Source organism: Littorina saxatilis, linkage group LG15 (assembly GCF_037325665.1).
Source record: "Littorina saxatilis isolate snail1 linkage group LG15, US_GU_Lsax_2.0, whole genome shotgun sequence".
Taxonomy (NCBI): Eukaryota; Metazoa; Mollusca; class Gastropoda; order Littorinimorpha; family Littorinidae; genus Littorina; species Littorina saxatilis.
Genome location: NC_090259.1, coordinates 19,897,051 through 19,917,842, shown reverse-complemented (window position 1 = coordinate 19,917,842; position 20,792 = coordinate 19,897,051). Strand labels below are relative to the sequence as shown.

General features: G+C 43.0%; 2 protein-coding genes across 4 annotated transcripts in view; one reads left to right on the top strand and one right to left on the bottom strand.

Moving 5' to 3' along the window:
- LOC138948776 (carboxyl-terminal PDZ ligand of neuronal nitric oxide synthase protein-like) overlaps positions 1–20,792 on the top strand; it is a 296,420-nt gene that overhangs the window by 124,200 nt on the left and 151,428 nt on the right. Inside the window, exon 1 of one of the 3 annotated variants that reach the window (XM_070320387.1) lies at positions 15,903–18,734. The exons of the other annotated variants lie outside the window; for them this stretch is intronic. Within the exon in view, the coding sequence (XP_070176488.1) occupies positions 18,705–18,734 (30 nt within the window). The 5' untranslated portion in view covers positions 15,903–18,704. Of the gene's footprint in view, positions 1–15,902; positions 18,735–20,792 lie in introns of those variants that run through there. 3 annotated transcript variants of the gene reach the window in all.
- The window catches only part of LOC138948774 (KRAB-A domain-containing protein 2-like), a 3,886-nt gene continuing 2,796 nt past the window's right edge, over positions 19,703–20,792 (bottom strand). Inside the window, exon 2 of the mRNA XM_070320384.1 lies at positions 19,703–20,792. This exon is cut by the window's right edge and continues 1,340 nt beyond it. Within this exon, the coding sequence (XP_070176485.1) occupies positions 20,332–20,792 (461 nt within the window). The 3' untranslated portion in view covers positions 19,703–20,331.

Sequence of the window (20,792 nt, the reverse complement as noted above, 5' to 3'; positions counted from 1 at the left end):
ACAACATCAGGCATAATTCACACAAACACGTACGACAAAGTTCCCGACGTTAGGCACAAACAGAAAATGAGACTACACGCCGGCGAACGCATTGACAGCGAGGCAAGCTGTGTTGTGAACATTGAAGCACGTGAATCACGGAGCCACATTCCATCCAAGCTGACGGAACCTGCCTTGCAGCAATCCGTTGACTCCACATGCGTGGCCACTGACAGTGACAAGGACAGATATTTTACGTCAGAGAGTGATACAGAGGAACCAGTGGAAAAGCAGTTGACTAAAGCTGAAAAGGATGCTTTGGAAAGGGAGTACAGTCTAGGGGAAGTAAAAGCACTTGCTTTAGAAATTACTACGAACCCCAGAACACGAAAGAAAGTGATTAGAATGGTGTACAATGCTTCATCCAAACAGCTGCTTGCAAAATCAGATGACTTCATGTTCACCTACGATTGTACCAAAGCTGAAACATTGTACTGGACGTTATTCAGGGACAAAGCAGACATGAGTTATGATGAATCAGAACGACTGGCATTTATTGAGGAGCCTGCGGATGTGCGACGAACACTGTACCTTATTGAGATAAATCATATCGCCAAGGATTTGCATGCACTGGTTACACTTCTCAGAGCCTACCTTCAGACTTGAACTTTGATCGCTGTTGTATCACATTTACGTATCATTACATGCTGCTTCTCTTGCAAAACTCGTAAAGCACTACTACTATATTTTGCAGCTGATACTGGTAAAACGTTAATACTCTATGATTGTATTAAAACATTATTGTACATAATGCACTGGAAACATTTTCAAACATAATGTGGTTAACTTCTATTTCACCTCAATGAGCGAGGGCGGGATGAAAAAAAAAAGTAGTTTAGCATTTCCTATTCTGTTACAGTGTTAAGATAAAGATCAATTCAATTCAATTTAATTCAATTCAATTCAATACAATCATCTCTCCCTCATTCTCGTTCTCATAAATAGGACTCAAACCATACCGGCACGGTGGCCTAGTGGTAAGGCGTCCGCCCCGTGATCGGGAGGTCGTGGGTTCGAAACCCGGCCGGGTCATACCTAAGACTTTAAAATTGGCAATCTAGTGGCTGCTCCGCCTGGCGTCTGGCATTATGGGGTTAGTGCTAGGACTGGTTGGTCCGGTGTCAGAATAATGTGACTGGGTAAGACATGAAGCCTGTGCTGCGACTTCTGTCTTGTGTGTGGCGCACGTTATATGTCAAAGCAGCACCGCCCTGATATGGGCCTTCGTGGTCGGCTGGGCGTGAAGCAAACAAACAAACAAACAAGCACAGCGCAGAGCGATAGCTCTGCGGTTTTTGGACGTCCCCATTTCACTGCTGTACAGCAAACATCGTCCCCAAATACCTGTGTCTGTGTGTCACCGACTTAGTTGCTCTGCAGAGTGTGTGTGTGTGTGTGTGTAATACTGCCTTGCTGCAGAGTTTGTGTTATACCGCTTTGCTCTGCTGAGTGTGTTTGTGTTAATTACGGTCTGTCTGTCTGTATATTCTTTTGTCTGTCCGTCTGTCACTCAAGGGTAAGGGGGTGTCCTTAACCTCTCCTTTGTTGTCTCGGTCTGTCTCTCTGTCTCTGTCTATCTGTCTATGTCGCTCTTTCTGACTCTCTCCCTCTCAGCGGAGATCAAAGCCAATGAAAAACACACATCTCTGAAGCAGTTTTAGCTTGTGCCTCCAAATGACTGCTGTACAACAACCAGACCCCATCTGACTGCTGTTTGGGAAACAGTCCCCAATTCACTGCTGTACACCATTTACGTATCATTACATGCTGTTTCTCTTTCGAAACTTGTAAAGCACTACTTCTATTTTGCAGCTGATACTGGTAAAATGTTAATACACTATGATTGTATTGAAACATTATTGTACATAAAGCACTGGAACATTTTCAAACATAATGTGGTTAACTTCTATTTCAACTCAATGGGCGAGGGCGGGATGGAAAAAAACCATTTTAGCATTTCTTGTTCTGTTACAGTGTTAAAAGAAAGATAAATTCAATTCAATTTAAATCAATTCAATTTAATACAACTCTCTCTCCCTCATTCTCATTCTCATAAATCAGACTCAAACCATCCGTTGTCAGGGTCGTGAATGCTAGCTACTGACTGGATTGGAAATACTCTTATGTCGCCTAGCGCCATATGTAACTGATGAAACCATTCATAGCACAGCGCAGAGCTATCGGTTTTTGGACGTCCCCATTTCACTGCTGTACAGCAAACATCGTCCCCAAATAACTGTGTCTGTGTGTCACCGACTTAGTTGCTCTGCAGAGTCTGTGTGTGTAATACTGCCTTGCTCTGCTGAGTTTGTGTGTTATACCGCTTTGCTCTGCTGAGTGTGTGTGTTTGTGTTAATTACGGTCTGTCTGTATATTCTTTTGTCTGTCCGTCTGTCACTCAAGGGTAAACCGGCACGATTAGCTTAGTGGTAAGGCGTCCGCCCCGTGATCGGGAGGTCGTGGGTTTGAACCTCGGCCGGTGTCACGATTTCATCTTTCGCCTGTGTACATATTTCCCCCTCGATATTTACTCGAGACCGAAATGTTGTTTCCTGGTAAAATTAAGAAGAGAAATTATTTATGGACGAAAAGCATGTCAGTTTCTTGCATGTGAAAAAAATTGGTTGTGAAATTAAATAGATTTCACTCCCAAAATCGAATTCTTCGAAAACGTGTACCGAGTGGTTACGTCCCTTGAGTAAGAAGGGAAACATTTTAGGATGAATCAAATTTCTAAGTTAAATAAAATAATTGGTTGGACAAATTTGGCCCCATGAATGTAAGGTACACAAGGTCGCTCATCAGTACTATCGAAGGGTGTTTTTTTTTTGTTCAGTGTAGAGTTTATACTAGATCAACGAGGCCGAAAATCGAAATATCAACACGGCGAAAGATGAAAACGTCACACCGGGTCATACCTAAGACTTTAAAATTGAAAATCTAGTGGCTGATCCACATCCCATTTTGGTGCAATCCCATTTTGCCGCCGTCCCATTTTTTTCGCCATCCCATTTTCGCGACATTTCACAAGCCAAGCGTCATTTTATAAAATTTATAATTTTGGATGATTAATGAGATGAGGATGATTATAATGATGATGCTATGGATTTCCAATTTGGATTGAGACTACGTGACAGGGCATTTTACTAACATGTCATAACAATAGCGCGACATCCCATTTTGACACCATATCCCATTTGGCCGCCATGCCGTTTCACCGTATTCCATTTATCCCCCATCCCATTGTCGCGACATTTCACAAGCCAAGCGTCATTTTACTACCGTGTCATAACAATAGCACGTCATCCCATTTTGACACCATCCCATTTGGCCGCCATCACATTTTTTATTTATTCTTCTTGCCAAGCCTCACTATACTACTATACTGCGTTATTCAACTAGGAAGACATTCCGTTTACGCCAAATTCCATTTTTGCCACAATCCAAAATGTCGCGAAATAGAGATGGCGGCAAAATGGGATGACGGCAAAACGGCATGGCGACAAAATGGAATGTGGCACTAGTGGTTTGACACGGTGGTAAAATGACACATGGCCTATGAAATGTCGCAAAAATGGGATGGGGGCAAAATGGGATAACGGCGAAACGGGATTGCGCCAAAATGGGAAGTGGAGCTAATGGTACATGACATGGTGGTAAAATGACACTTGGCCTGTAAAATGTCGCAAAAATGGGATGGGGGCGAAATGGGCTAACGGCCAAACGGGATTGCGCCAAAATGGGATGTGGGGCTATTGGTACATGATATGGTGGTAAAATGACACTAGGCCTGAGAAATGTCGCCAAAATGGGATGGGGGCGAATTGGGATAACGGCGAAACAGGACTAATAGATCCCTTGACTTGGGGTAGTGCGACTCTGTCACTGCTAGCTTTCCACTCGGAGGAAGCGACCGGAATTTCCCAACGATGGGACATCCTAGTAATTAATTTTTTTTTTTTTAATTCCTAAAATTAACAGAGTCGCGCTACCCCAAAAGTCAAGGAATTTCGTGTTTGTCCCTTGACTTTGGAGATGACAAGAAAATATCGGGCGCAAAAACGTGATTTGTAAAATTTTTCACAACATATGTCGCCTAGCGCCATGTATGTGATGAAACCATTCATATAGCTCTGCGGGAGCTCTGCACTTTTGGACGTCCCCATTTCACTGCTGTACAGCAAACATCGTCCCCAAATACCTGTTTGTTTCTAAAAAATCACACTGGAGGTTGCATTTTATGTAATAACCTCCTGAAATGAGTTTTGACACTTTAGAATGGCATGTAAAATGACACATGGCCTATGAAATGTCGCAAAAATGGGATGGGGGCAAAATGGGATAACGGCCAAACGGGATTGCGCCAAAATGGGACGTGGAGCTAATGGTACATGACATGGTGGTAAAATGACACTTGGCCTGTAAAATGTCGCAAAAATGGGATGGGGGCGAAATGGGCTAACGGCCAAACGGGATTGCGCCAAAATGGGACGTGGAGCTAATGGTACATGACATGGTGGTAAAATGACACTTGGCCTGTAAAATGTCGCAAAAATGGGATGGGGGCGAAATGGGTTAACGGCGAAACGGGATTGCGCCAAAATGGGATGTGGAGCTAATGGTACATGATATGGTGGTAAAATGACACTTGGCCTGAGAAATGTCGCCAAAATGGTATGGGGGCGAATTGGGATAACGGCGAAACAGGACTAATAGATCCCTTGACTTGGGGTAGTGCGACTCTGTCACTGCTAGCTTTCCACTCGGAGGAAGCGACCGGAATTTCCCAACGATGGGGCATCCTAGTAATGAATTTTTTTTTTTTTTAATTCTTAAAATTAACAGAGTCGCGCTACCCCAAAAGTCAAGGAATTTCGTGTTTGTCCCTTGACTTTGGAGATGACAAGAAAATATCGGGCGCAAAAACGTGATTTGTAAAATTTTTCACAACATATGTCGCCTAGCGCCATGTATGTGATGAAACCATTCATATAGCTCTGCGGGAGCTCTGCACTTTTAGACGTCCCCATTTCACTGCTGTACAGCAAACATCGTCCCCAAATACCTGTTTGTTTCTAAAAAAATTACGCTGGAGGTTGCATTTTATGTAATAACCTCCTGAAATGAGTTTTGACACTTTAGAATGGCATTAAAATGACACATAACCTATGAAATGTCGCAAAAATGGGATGGGGGCAAAATGGGATAACGGCCAAACGGGATTGCGTCAAAATGGGACGTGGAGCTAATGGTACATGACATGGTGGTAAAATGACACTTGGCCTGTAAAATGTCGCAAAAATGGGATGGGGGCGAAATGGGCTAACGGCCAAACGGGATTGCGCCAAAATGGGATGTGGAGCTAATGGTACATGATATGGTGGTAAAATGACACTTGGCCTGAGAAATGTCGCCAAAATGGGATGGGGGCGAATTGGGATAACGGCGAAACAGGACTAATAGATCCCTTGACTTGGGGTAGTGCGACTCTGTCACTGCTAGCTTTCCACTCGGAGGAAGCGACCGGAATTTCCCAACGATGGGACATCCTAGTAATGATTTTTTTTTTTTTTTTTAATTCTTAAAATTAACAGAGTTGCGCTACCCCAAAAGTCAAGGAATTTCGTGTTTGTCCCTTGACTTTGGAGATGACAAGAAAATATCGGGCGCAAAAACGTGATTTGTAAAATTTTTCACAACATATGTCGCCTAGCGCCATGTATGTGATGAAACCATTCATATAGCTCTGCGGGAGCTCTGCACTTTTGGGCGTCCCCATTTCACTGCTGTACAGCAAACATCGTCCCCAAATACCTGTTTGTTTCTAAAAAATCACGCTGGAGGTTGCATTTTATGTAATAACCTCCTGAAATGAGTTTTGACACTTTAGAATGGCATTTAACGCTCATTGAAGTTTTAACAAACTTTCTAACACCTAAAACATTCATAGCACCGATAACGTAATTCTAGCTCTGCACTTTGTGTACACATACGTCCCCATTTCACTGCTGTACAGCAAACATCGTCCCCAAATGTCTGTTTTTCTAAAAATCACGCTGGAGGTTGCATTTTATGTAATAACCTCCTGAAATGAGTTTTCACACTTTAAAATGGCATTTAACGCTCATTGAAGTTTTAAGAAACTTTCTAACACTTAAAACAAAAGAGACCCCAAATGCCTGTGTTTTGAGCAAGATGGCATTTTGATACACAGCCGACCCCAAATGACTGTAAAACCACCTATGTGTGTTCGTGCGTGGGTGGGTGGGTATGTGTGTGCGTGCTTGCGTGCGTGTGTGTGTGTGTGTGTCTCTCTCTCCAGTCTCTCTCTCTCTCTCTCTCTCTCTCTCTCTCTCCCTCTCTCTCTGTCTCTCCCTCTCTCTCTCTCTCTCTCTCTCTCTGTCTCTCTCTCTCCCTCTCTGTCTCTCCCTCTCTCTCTTTCTCTCTCTCTGTCTCTGTCTCTCTCTCTGTCTCTCTCTCTGTCTCTCTCTCCCTCTCTCTCTCTCTCTCTCTCTCTCTCTCTCTCTCTCTCTCTCTCTTTCTCACTCTCAAATCTCTCACCGCTATTTACCCTGTCTATTTTGTTTTTGCCTTTTCTCTCTGACCGAGTGATCGGGGCATGCCCCAATCATTGTAAAGACGGGAGTAATGTGGCCAAAGATTTCATTCAATATATTTTTGAAGCTGGGGCAATCGGAACAAAATCATTTGCTTGAGAGAAAGAGAGAGTGGGTAAAGAGATATCCGAAGAGATAAGGGGAGAGAGAGAGAGAAAAAGAGAGGGGGGATGCAGAGAGAGAGAGAGAGAGAGGGAGAGAGAGAGAGAGGGGGGGGGAGAGAGACACGTTGGAAGGGTGAAGAGATGGAGAAAGATATGAGTTTGTTGGATACACGCAAAAAATACAGATGGAAGGATAGTTTCATGCTTGTCAAATACTTTTCATCATCATCATCATCATCAGCAGCAGCAGCAGCAGCAGCAGCAGCAGCAGCATTATCATCATCATCATCGTAGTTGTCGTTGTCGTCCTTGTCGTCATCGTCATCATATAAAAAAGGCCATGGTCCCCTAAAGTGCTATCCGTTGTTGACCAGGGCAAGAAACTAGATTTACCACCATTGAAACCCCATCAACACATCGACCAAGAAAAGAAGTAGAAAGAGAACGCCCCACGCCAAGTTACCTCATGGTATTGCGTTGTATGGTGTGAGGATGAATGTTTTGGACCAAAAAAACTGGGGGAGGGGTGGGGGGAGAGAGAGAGAGAGTCAGAGAGAGAGAGAGAGAGAGAGAGAGAGAGAGAGGGAAGAGAGAGGGAAGAGAGAGAGAGAGAGAGAGAGAGAGAGAGAGAGAGAGAGAGAGAGAGAGAGAGAGAGAGAGAGAGAGAGAGAGAGAGCTGCAACTCGAAAACTTTAGGCCCAGGGCTCCCCACCGAAGCTCTACCTAGAGGGTCCCAATAATATTTTATGGGGGTCCGAGAACCCCCACAAAGAAATTGTAGAGGCTCCCAAAACCGGAAAAAACTGTTGGCATGTCTGTGACTCTTCACAAAAGTGTTATTAGTCTGTACATTTGGGTCGGTAGAGATCAGACCGGACATGTCCTCGTCTTCGAAACGCAGCGAAATGTACGTTCTTGTCTATTCTGCATGGACACTAGCAGGCGATTACATCAGTACCCACAATACGCATAATATAAATTTTGTGCGTTTTTCTGTCACGGGACCACTTCAAGAACTTTTAGCACGTGTTTTCGGCTTCTATATTGTGTATAGGAAGCAGAGACGCACAGTTTTGGGAGCGCTGCAGGTCCATGTTGTCTTTTCTCAGAGCTAGGCATTGCTGCGACACAAACAATTAATAAACGAAGGACGAGAATGAAAACACTTCAAAAAACAAACAGAAACAAACAAACATACAAGCAAACAAACACACAAATAACGTGAACATTTTAAACAAACAAACAAACAAACAGGCAAACGAGACAGAGAGAGACAGAGAGAATTCGCGAGAGAGAGAGAGAGAGAGAGAGAGAGAGAGAGAGAGAGAGAGAGAGAGAGAGAGAGAGAGAGAGAGTGGGGGAGAAAGATAGAGAGACCGCCAACTTTTCGTTACATAATCAAAGGACCAAACCTACAACCCCCGGGCAACTATACAGTTGGTTCGAGCAAAAACTCAGGGGATCCATCAGTGCATCGACCTGGACAAGAACGTCCCACAATGCACAATCTCGAGGTATTGAGTTGCTTATCTGACGATAAACGCAGTTTGGAGAAGAGAGAGAGAGAGAGAGAGAGAGAGAGAGAGAGAGAGAGAGAGAGAGAGAGAGAGAGAGAGAGAGAGAGAGAGAGAGAGGGAGAGAGGGAGGGAGGGAATGAGGGAGGGATCGAGAGAGAGAGAGAGAGAGAGAGAAGGAGGGAGGGAGAAAGGTGATAGAGAGAGAGAGGGAGAAAGAGAGAGAGAGAGAGAGAGAGAGAGAGAGAGAGAGGGAGGGAGAAAGGTGATAGAGAGAGAGGGAGAGAGATTGAGACTTAGACTGAGAATGAACTTTATTTTACAAGGATAAATATATAAGGCTGGGCCTTTTCTTAGAATCTGTCCTTGAGGGAGACAGAGAGTGAGAGAGCGCGAGGGAGGTACGGACGGACGGAGAGACAGAAGGAGAGACAGACAGACAGACTGACAGCCGGACAGACAGACAGACAAACAGACAATCGGAGAGACAAACAGAGGGAGAGACAGAGACACAGAGAGACAGACACAGAAAGAGAGAGTCAGACACACAAACAGACAGTCTCTAACCCTTGCAACTTCTGCATCTGCATAACTCATGATGAAGATCACCCTGACCCCTAACACGCAATCTTCTTGCTATATCATGAAACGACCAAACCTATAGACCATAAACTCTGATGTACTGCCGGTTTTAGACCAATGGTATGTCGACCTAGAGAAGAACGACCCACCCACACTGCTTAATCTCGCGGCATTGAGTTGCATTGTCTGAGGATAAAACACTCATTTGTCTAGACGTAACTGGATGAAGAACGGACGGCAGAATCAATCGGTCTGCGGCTGAGCTGACGTGATTACGACTATAGCTGCGAGCCATCGTTGCAGTAACGTTTCAACACAGTGTGACGCACACTTTTTGTTCTTGTTGGTTAAAAAAAAAAAAATTAGGTCGCGTAAGGCGAAATTACTACATTTAGTCAAGCTTTGGAACTCACAGAATGAAACTGAACGCACTGCATTTTTTTCACAATGACCGTAGTCCGCCGCTAGTGTAAAAGGCAGTGAAAGTGACGAGCCTGTTTAGCGCGGAAGCGGTTGCGCTTTACTGCATAGCACGCTTGCCTGTACCTCTCTTCGTTTGAACTTTCTGAGCGTGTTTTTAATCCAAACATATCATATCTATATGTTTTTGGAATCAGGAACCGACAAGGAATAAGATGAAATTGATTTTTAAACGATTTTGGAAATTTACTTTTTAATCATAATTTTTATATTTTTAATTTTCAGAGCTTGTTTTTAATCCGAATATAACATATTTATATGTTTTTGGCATCAGAACATGATGAAGAATAAAATAAAAGTAAGTTTGCATCGTTTTATAAAAAAAATAATTTTAATTACAATTTTCAGATTTTTAATGACCAAAGTCATAAATTGATTTTTAAGCCTCTATGCTGAAATGCAATACCAAAGTCCGGCCTTTGTCGAAGATTGCTTGGCCAAAATTTCAATCAATTTGATTGAAAAATGAAGGTGTGACAGTGCTGCCTCAACTTTTACAAAAAGCCGGATATGACGCCATAAAAGACGTTTATCGAAAAAATGAAAAAAACGTCTGGGGATATCATACCCAGGAACTCTCATGTAAAATTTCATAAAGATCGGTCCAGTAGTTTACTCTGAATCGCTCTACACACACACACGCACAGACACACACACAGACACACATACACCACGACCCTCGTCTCGATTCCCCCTCTATGTTAAAACATTTAGTCAAAACTTGACTAAAATGTAAAAACGAAGAGAAGACAAGCATTCAGTCACATATCTTTGCTAGAAGTAGAAGGCCGTAGCTGGAAACTATCACAATTTTGCCTGAGTACGGGTGCTTTACCGCCAAACATTTTACGTTTTGTCAACTGCTAAGATGTAGGCGATGGTTCAAAAGATATAAATATAAGATTTGCTGTTTTGTATTGGCTGCCTGCAAGGAAGTCATGGCTAACGTTTTCCATACATGATATTTATTTTAGGTGGAACCTTTTCAGACCATCATGTGCATAAAATATTTAGCATGTCAGAAGGAAATTATATGTGAGAGTGTGCCATTATCTCACGTTATCGAGTTGCATCGTGTGAGGATGAGACAGTCCTTTCTAGACGTAATTGGATGAAGAACGGACTCCAGAATCAATCCGTCTTCGGCTGAGCTGAGAAGATCGTAACTGGCTCGCGAAGCATCGACTTGAGAAACAAATGGCAAGATGCTGGAAAGATAAATGTATCATATATATTCGAGCGCAGCAAGGTTGCCGTATTCGTTTGTGTGTATTTATTGTATCTGTGCATTGGTACGAATTCCCTTTTTTTGTTGTTGGCGGCCGTCAACAGGAGAACTGGCAAAGTCATCAGTTTTGTGGTCCACTCTTTGACGTTGTTGGACTAGATATTGCATTGTTTCTCGCGTCATACTGACGTCCTCCTTCAGCGGTGCCTTGCAGAATGCTTCTGGTGAGGGTGTCATACTGCGTGTCCAAAATAAAGGATGCTCGTGTCTCAAGAAAAAGCCAGTACATTGCACAAACCAGTGGCAGTAAACGCAATCGCTTGAAAAGGACTTTGAAATCAATGGGTTTTTTTTTTTTTTTGCAAACAAACTTTGAAATCAATGTTTTTTGTGCAAACAAACTTTGAAATCAATGTGTTTTAATACAACAAAGAAATGCAAGCTTATGGAACGTTTGATAATAGAAACAACGAAAACAAGCACAATGGGGACATTATTTTGTGAATGTTTCGTTTTGTTTATATTTAAACGCTGCATAAAATAATCTTTCTTGTTTTAGTTTTTAGGTTTGGAACGTTAGCACACTATCTGTTTCGGAATGTAATTAATGTGTTTGTGGCGTTTAGCAGGTGCAAAATACGTACTCGTATACGACCCAAATACGGTAATTCTAGAGGCAGAAGTTCTTTGCTAAAAGAGAGACACTTCAACATACTCCAGTGACGCAGATGTCACCAAAGAAAAGATCATATATATATATATATCGGTCAACATATATATAACCACGTGGTCTCCATATTTGACCGGCTGGCAAAGACAAGATGTGGCGTAAGGGTGTCTGTGTTGGAGAGGGGTAGAAATTGTCTCTTGAGTGGGCGACGGGGGTTCATTAATCTGGGGACAAGGAGAGAGTGACCCTCGTTTTCCCAAGACTTTCTCTTTTCTCCCTTTCAGGCTAAAACCTTGTTCTCCTTATGGGGCATGCTTTCTCCCCCCGGCCCCTCACTCTCTCTCTCTCTCTCTCCCCCTCTCTCTCTCTCTCTCTCTCTCTCTCTCTCTCTCTCGATTCATGCCTCTTTGTCTCTGTCTCTGTCTCTGTCTGTCTCTCTCGATTCATGCCTCTTTTTCTCTCTCTCTCTCTCTCTCTCTCTCTCTCTCGATTTCTGCCTCTCTGTCTCTGTCTCTCTCTCTCTCTCTCTCTCTCTCTCTCTCTCTCTCTCTCTCTCTCTCTCTCTCTCTCTCTCTCGATGAGTTTCTCGCCATCCTTTTGTCCGTTGTTCATCCTTGAGTTCTTTACTTGTTTTTTTCATTTTGTCTGTCTGTCCGTCCGTCAGTCAATCTGTCTGCTTGCAGGTCTATCTGACGGAATGTATAATCCTGCAGACCCAATACCAATCTCTTCAGTTTCTGTCGCTGTCTCTATTTGTTCTTTCTTTATTTGCCACTTTCCTTCTTACCTTCTTCCGGTGTGACGTCTTTGTTTGTTTTTACATTTAGTCAAGTTTTGACTAAATGTTTTAACATAGAGGGGGGAATCGAGACGAGGGTCGCGGTGTATGTGTGTGTGTGTGTGTGTGTGTAGAGCGATTCAGAGTAAATTACTGGACCGATCTTTATGAAATTTTTCATGAGAGTTCCTGGGTATGATATCCCCAGATGTTTTTTTTCTCATTTTTTCGATAAATGTCTTTGATGACGTCATATCCGGCATTTTGTAAAAGTTGAGGCGGCACTGTCACACCCTCATTTTTCAATGAAATTGATTGAAATTTTGGCCAAGCAATCTTCGACGAAGGCCGGACTTTGGTATTGAATTTCAGCTTGGAGGCTTAAAACTTAATTAATAACTTTGGTCATTAATAATATGAAAATTGTAATTAAAATTATTTTTTATAAAACGATCCAAAATTACGTTTATCTTATTCTTCATCATTTTCGGATTCCAAAAACGTATAAATATGTGATATTCGGATTAAAAACAAGTTCTGAAAATTAAAAATATAAAAATTATGATTAAAATTAAATTTTTGAAATCGATTTTAAAACAATTTCATCTTATTCCTTGTCCGTTCCTGATTCCAAAAACATATAGATATGATATGTTTAGATTAAAAACACGTTCAGAAAGTTAAAAAGAATAGATATAGAAAAGCGTGCTATCCTCCTCAGCGCTGCCGCACTTTTCTGGATTGTCAATTTCACTGCCTTTGCCACGAAAATGCAGTGCGTTCAGTTTCATTTTGTGAGTTCGACTGAGCTTGACTAAATGTTGTATTTTCGCCTTACGCGACTTGTTTTGTTTTTTGTTTTGTTTTGTCTTGTTTTCTGCCCGCATCCTCCGGATTCAAGGGAAAATGAAATTCAAGACTTTTTTTGTATGAAGATCCGTTTTTCTGTTTTTTGTTTGTTTGTCTGTCCTGGTTCACTTATTTTCTTCTTCTCTTTATAAAAAAAAAATATCTTGATACACAGCGTTTTCATTACTGCATCTCTGTTAGCTTAACTGAGCGAGAATTAGAACTTCTAAACAAAGTCTTAACTGAGTGAGAATTAGAACTTCTAAACAAAGTCTAACTGAAGCAAAAATGAAACACCTAAATTTAGTTTCGTTCTTCCTAGTTTTTTTCTTCTTTTTTGTTCAATTCAATCCTTCTACCGGTATTTCCTTCTTTCTTTCTTTTTCACTGGAAGAAATCGAGAGAGACAGCAGAGTAATTATAGTGTAGGTGCAGAGTCCTCGTAAGCTGAAGAAAGGTTTAATTAAGTGCAAAGGGATGGCCTGAACAAAGGTCTATTCAAGCAAAGTGATCTGGTTTCAACTGAGCACAAAGCATTTACTGTTAGAAATAAAAAGTGACGTGTTTTAAGATCGACAGAGACTCAGGTTTTGTTCTTTATCGTGTCAGTGGGTTATGGTTGGTGGAATGTTCTTAAACAAGTTTTTTTTATTTTTTTTGATAAATCGCATGACCATCTACTTGATCTGTTTTTAATGAAGACTTACCAGTAGGATTGGGGCTGCAGGCTGCAGAAACAGGCAGGCCGACAGACAGACAGACAGACAGACAGACAGACGCGTGCTATCTCAAGCACACACACACTAACACACACACACACACACATACACACACACATACACATACACACACACACACACACACACACACACACACACACACACACACACACAAACAAACGCGCGCGTCCACGCACGCACGGGTTGGTGCAAAGCATATTGTTTATTTAGCAGCCATGAAAAAAAGGTATAATGTAATAACAACGGAAACTTAATGAACAACAAAACCGCCAGCTAAAACAACAGCAGACACGATCTCTGTCTTGCCCAACCTTAGAATATTAAATCCAATTATGCACAAATGCGGAGAACCGCGACTCACAATGTCTTCTCTTGCCCCCATTGTTAACTTTTCAGACCTCGAGCGTGCCGTAGCGACCTAGAATGGTGAGGGAGAAATTTAACAGCAAATCCATGTTCACAGACACATCTGCACAAACCAGGAACCGTGGGCTTTCTTCTTGCCGGAGCGCAAAACAAATGTATGTTTCTGCGGATGTGGTTGTTCTTCGGTTCCATGCTACGCGAGCGATATTTTGATTTCAACCAAGTATTTCAACCATATAAGTTGATTTGACCGATAAAATCCGTTTCTAAATGTGTGTGTGTTGAATAATTAAGTATACATAATTATATCGGAACCTTCACTGAGCAATTGTGTACGTTTAAACTGAATTCCAAACACAATTTGTCCCAAGGCGTATTCATTCTCTCAGTCACCTCGGGAGTTCGTTTCCATGCGGTTGTTCTGGAGAATTGGACCCGATTGACAGTAATCCTGTGACATCATTCCTATGCACGGGTTGTGTGAACTGTCCATTTAGATTTCTTCAAACCGATTAGCGCGGCGAACGTTAGTCTGGCCATCTGAATCCATGCATACCAATGAGGTCGAAAGTCTTCAGAGTTCAAGGTTGTCAGCGCTGTTTCAACAGGCGTTGCTGAGTGAATGATTGGGAAAGAGGGATTGCTCTGTTTTCATTGTCAGAAGTTGTGTTTTGGGGAGGGGGGTGATGGTGGTGGCGGTGTGCGTGTCTGTGCCTGTGTGTGTGTGTGTTTGTGTCAGTGTGTGTGTGTGTCTCTCTCTCTCTCTCTCTCTCTCTCTCTCTCTCTGTCTCTCCCTGTGCGTGTGTGTGTGTTCTCTCTCTCTCTATCTCTGTCTCTCTCTCTCTCTCTCTCTGTCTCTCTATGTCTCTCCCTGTGCGTGTCAGTGTGTGTGTATGTGTGTGTGTGTGTTAAGCTGGAGGGCTGATAGTTGTGGTGAGAGGCACTGACGGAATGTTGGGCTATACCGAGCCCATTGCCAAGTCGCAGACATTATCCTTTCAAGTTATCTGATTAAATTTTGCAGACAGACCGATTGCAGATAAGACCCGCCGTTGGAGACGCCAATATTTTTTTAATTCGGGTTTGCCATGCCCTTGCATTGTATCGTTCAGCTTTCTGCAGAATTAGAAGAAAAAAAATCATGCAGTTGGTTATACTTTCTTCGCGTCGCAAACAAGTGGGTAGTTCAAGCGATTCGTGGTGCGTTCACGCGTGATATTGCTGGTGGTTGTACAATGAGTAAATTAAGACTTGAAAAAAAGAAAGACTTGAAAGAGTGAACAGTTACAATGTTCTCAATCTCAGCAACTGTGAACTTAGATCTATAGCAGGGGGTTGTTTATTCCTTGATTGCCATGACTGACATTTTCACTTGTACTTGACCACCCATACTGGTATTGTCTGTCGCCTGCCCGTTGAAACAAAAATAGCCTTTTAACTAGATGTTGAAATGTATATATATATATATAAAAAAAGAGTTTAACAACAACAACAAAAACAACAACTTGAGAAGAACAAACAAAAACTAAAAAAAACCATCAGCAGCTGCAGCAGCGACAACAATGATGAAGACGACGACAGTAACAACAGCAACAACAACAACAACACCACCGACAACAACAACACGACACTTAATCCACTGCTTTTGCGGTGTCCAAGTAGCGGAACATTCAATTTACTGCTGCAGCTAGTTCATGTATCTTCGCATCCCACGCCTGTGTTTCCCGCACACACACGGCAATCATTTGATTCCTTCCAAAACCTTCTGGCCTCGGAAACTCAGCGCACAGCATATATCTGGTACCGCAGCCAAAAACAGACCTGGAAGGTACTACACCTCTCCGGCCAACGGAAAAACAGAAAAAAGTACAGAAAGGGCAAGGAAGTATCCTCATTTGTTGGGGGAAGCCTGCTCTCTTTGCTCCACTGAGCTCTGCAGCCAAAGTAATATAGAGCTAGGTGTGCTCGCATTTTGACGTTTTGGTGCTTCGAAGTTGGGGGGTGGTGAAGAAAAGATAAAAAGGGCAAAGAAAATAGATTAGCCTCATATTGGGGGGTACGTACCTGCGCTATTTGCTACACTAAGATCTGCATAAGTTGGATACAGCAGGGTGTGTTTGCCACTCTGCTGGTTTGCAGCCCATGTTGGTTTGGTGCCTTGAATATGGGGTGTTGCAGGAGCTGAAAAGATAGCGCTTGGCAGAGGATCGAGCCACTGTGAAAGAGTGTTCGTCTGTAGACTGACGGAGGAAGAGGCAGAGAAGTGTGTACGGCGCACTGACTGAGCAGAGGGGGGATATACAGAGGAAAGGGGCGAGAATACGATTACTACAGAAGTTAGAGCAAAGAGAGTAGAAGCAGTTAGAGTTGTAGGGAGGAAAACCCTCAAGAAACCATGCTGCGAATTTCTTGTTTTCTGTGGCTTTGGAAGTCTTGAGAGGTCAACTGAGGAGAGAGGGAGAAAGGAGTGACTTCGTTGCTGAAGTTGTTGTGGTGTGCTTTTTACGCCTTTTTAAAGTTATCTTATGAGAAGCTAGGGGGGAGGAAGAGAGAGTGACTGCTGCCAATGTTGTTGTGTGTAAGACGGACTGTTTCGTTTTCGCTTTGCAATGGTTTATCGACCACATTTCGGAGTGAGCGTGTGTCATATTTTTCTTGACTCCCGTAACCCGTCTAGGGTGCTGTTACAAGCTATTCAAAACGCTCTCATGGAACATGGACCCTGATAGTCAGGCAAGCATTTTTCAAAACAAAGCAACGACAGCTTTTCAGACTGAATTTGTACAGGGATCTATATCTAGAATCTATGGTCTATATCATAACTTTCTGGATTTCACCTGTCTACATTGCTTTCACGCATAAAAAGCATACCGCTGGCCAAAAAGCTTTTACAGAACAAACATGGAAGAGTAAAAGCCAGGGCCCAGAGAAATCTTCGAAACAAGCCAAGTTTCTGTTCTCGACCGGAGTCGGTGCCAGTGCCATCCGTGTGAAGTGAGAGATAGGAACCGGGTGTGGTTTTCACTTTTCAGGTGTGAGACTTTGAAGTCGAGGAACATATTTTTCTCTTTGTCACTCATTCCTTGGCATCTGTACACCAAGCAGTGTACAGGGTTGTGTTGGTGCTGCCAGAGACCGATAGAGAGCACAGATTTCTCAGTCTGTGGCCGGTAGAAAACGGTCTCTGGCGCCGCTTTTTTTCGATAGAGGGCACCGTACCGGAGCTGCAAGGCAGAACTAAAGAGAATACCTGCCTAAAGTGAGCAGGGTACATTTCGATGGCGGAACCGAACTGTGGGGTTAAGTTTACTCCGAGGGCTCTGCGGTGATGGAGGAGCCTAATCATAATGACATTTCGACCGACTGACACTGATTATAATCCATGACTGATGAAGTCTTTCGACAACACTCAGTGCTAGCGGCTGATTCAAAATTATTGTTAAGTTGTGACGGGTGTGCCGACTGATTCTTTCGTGAAATTATGCGTAATCGAACAGAAGTTTCAAGCTTGGAACAGGGGTGCTAGCGGCTGATTCAAAATTGTGCGGAGACCTTGTAATACTGAATCATCACACATCAGTAACGGCTGCACCCGCCTAAACTGACGCACCTTCGAATTTCGTCAACAAAGTCAAGTGCGGTGCTTCGCGGGCAGGTCAATTATCCAAAACCAGACGTCCTGTGCTGCTGAAACTTTCTTTCAAGCCTTGCTTGTGTTTGGCCATAGACCCTTTGGTTTGGCACGTATGCGCAGCGACACAACTCAGAAGCTTTCTTCGTTAACGCGTTCCTTTGTTGAGACTTTGTTTATGCCTCCATTGTGTTTTGGGCCTTTCGATTTTGTGTGTGTCCGGCGTGGCAAGGAATTACCTCACCAACGTTTTCTGTCGTTTTCTTTGGACCCTGTTTCTGCATTGCTTGTGTGTTGGTGTTTTAAATACTTGACTGTGCTGCAAATATCAGACAAGCTTTCTCAGTCCTTCATCGCGGTCTTTTTTCATACTGTTTCTAGGATTTCTTGTGTTTAGTCGGCCTTTGGGTATTTGCTGTAGAACGACTGGGTAACCTAACAACCTTTCTTCGTCGCTTTCTTTTCTGTACTACTTGTGCTACCGGTCCAGGTACGTTTCCAAGCTCGTCTTTTTCTTGAAATCGAGTGCCTGCGTCACCTGCGTTTCGGCTTTGGAAATGTGTATACTCTGAGCTACAACTGACCGAGTTGCCACTTCTCAGAACAGTGTAAACGTGCGAGTGCAAGTTCATTTCCGCCAGTTCTGACAGTTCATATACCAAGAAAAACAAGAAGAAGAAAAAGAAAAGAAAAGAAAAGTAACGTCGAGAACACACGAATTGGAAGAAAAGAAAGACAGAAACAGCGAGAAAGAAAAACAACAACAACAACAGAAAACCAACCAGCAACGAGTGAAACTGTGCAGCTATCTTCTTCTTTATACAAAGATAACAGGAAAAAAAGAGAAAAACAAATCAACAAGAAAAACAACAACTGCAACCTAAAATCGTGCAGCAGTCAACTACGTGACGGAATTCAAACTTGTTTTCTTTTCCAACTCCATCTTCTCTCTCACCCCTCTCTCCGCCACGAGAAACCAGGCAGGATCTTGTGCCTTGCCAAACTCTTTAGCCCAAGAGTACAGACTATACCGCCAGGCTTTGCCAAGCCGTGCTTAGGACCAAACCAACAGAGTGCGTTGGGGATAATTGGCTCCAAGGTTTCTGATGATGGAATCTAAGAGCGAGGTCATATGGGTATGTATCGTGCATGCTTCTTACCTGGTGTGTTCATAATTAGCGGCATCTCATCCAACAACCCCCCCCCCCCCACCCACCCATCCACCCCATGCTCTCACTCCCTCGGCTCCGGTGCATATCTGCATAACCTCTGTGTGGAATTCGAACCACTCTTTAAGCAAGTTCATCTATACTGTGACATTAGCACATGCTTCGTGTATTCGTGCACTTTTGTTTACTTGGTATGTTATTAGCGGCCCCTAACCACCCCTACCCATTGAGCTCTTAGTTGCATAAACCTGCATACCCCTCTCCATTCAATGTTCATATCTCTACACACACATCGTGTACATGATTCAGTCTTACCTGGTATGTAATTAGCGGTACTTCTTCCACCCAACCCCCAACCCGCACCCTCCTGGTGCCGTTACTGCGCTTGTCACTTCCAGGTGAATGCACGGATGCCCCAGGGGTTTCAATCATGCCTCGAGCATCCGGGTATCCATTTGAAATTATACCAAGTTGCATTGATCTTCTTGCAAGAAACCATAAGCTCCAATTGCTTTACGAATTAATGTTCACTTTTATTGTACGGGTAGGATAGCGGCGTAATCCTCGAACAGGCCCCGCAAGCGAAATGATTATGTCAAAATCCTACGTGAAAGTCTAGTAGTCTCGACGAAAGTGAGAATTCTTTGTGTCTGGGTGCGACACATAGGCCCGTCTGGAATTCAAAGCATACGTCTTTGCGACACATAGGCCCGTCTGGAATTCAAAGCATAGCTACACGTACAACGTGCATGTTTGTATAGATCTGCTAATCAGCCCCTCTACAGACCGTTCTCGGCAGTCCAACACCTTCGGGAATTACCACGCATGTTAACCAGCTGGTAGTTATAGCTACCCCTTTACATATTACCCCTTTACATAGTTATACCTTACACCTCCCGGGTGTCGAGGACTTCTACAGCGGTCATTTGTGTATATGTTACAGGCAAGTTGGGAAACCAGGCATTTCCGGAAATGACTACCGAAAAGTAGTCATTTACGGAAATGACTGATTCACTCGGTCATTTCAGGAAATGCCTAAAGTTTAGCTGGATATTTTAGTCATTTCCAGTAATGACTGAAATTAGCTGTTAGGCATTTCCAGAAATGCCTGACACACAAACTCTTGATCAATCGAAACGCACGCACGCACGTGTACAATAAGAATGAAAAGGGTTATAAATATGTACCAGATTTTAATGTTATTATCTGTCAGATTAAAAGGTAGATAAAAGAATAATAACAAAATGAAATACTAAAATACACACATTTTCATGTAGATTTGAGTGTTAATTACTCTTCTGTTCATTTGTTTTTGCATGCCAGGCTTTAGTGGCATAATGCTTTACGTTCAGAGCATTTGCACTGTGCACTTTAGGAATGGAAATGGTTATAAATATGTGCAAGAATTTAAAATGTAGATAAAATGTAGAGCAATGAATAAAACACACACACACCAACACACACACACACACACACACACACATACACCAACACACACACACACACACACACACACACACACACACACATACACACATAGTTTGAGTACCAGGCATTCTTCTGTTCATTTGTTTTTGCATGTCAGGCTTTGGTGGCAACGACTGTTGCAGAGTACTTTACGTTTGAAGCATTTACACCTATTTGTTTGACACTTTTTCCCCCCAGAGCAGTTGCATTTGGTAAAGCCCTGTCCTCCACTCAAGGAATTTTGAACAACTGCCTCGCGGACACTGACCTGTTTGTCACATTTTACATCTTGCTCTGTCAAGAGTTTCTGTGCGCAGAGTTCAAATTCATTTCTAGTGAAAGATCCTTTCAGTACCCCGCTTCTTGTTGCAATTTTATACAGGTCGTTTTCAGTCTTGTGCAGAATAATTCCCAGAATGTTTCTGGGATCTCCTCGACCCCTGTCGACCAGGGGAACGGGCACTGCCACGTTGTCTCCAGGTTGTCCCGGGCATAGCTCTATTCTGCTACGCTTTATCATTCGCTCTGCCTGCCCCTTCTGGCATTCTCGGCTGGCCT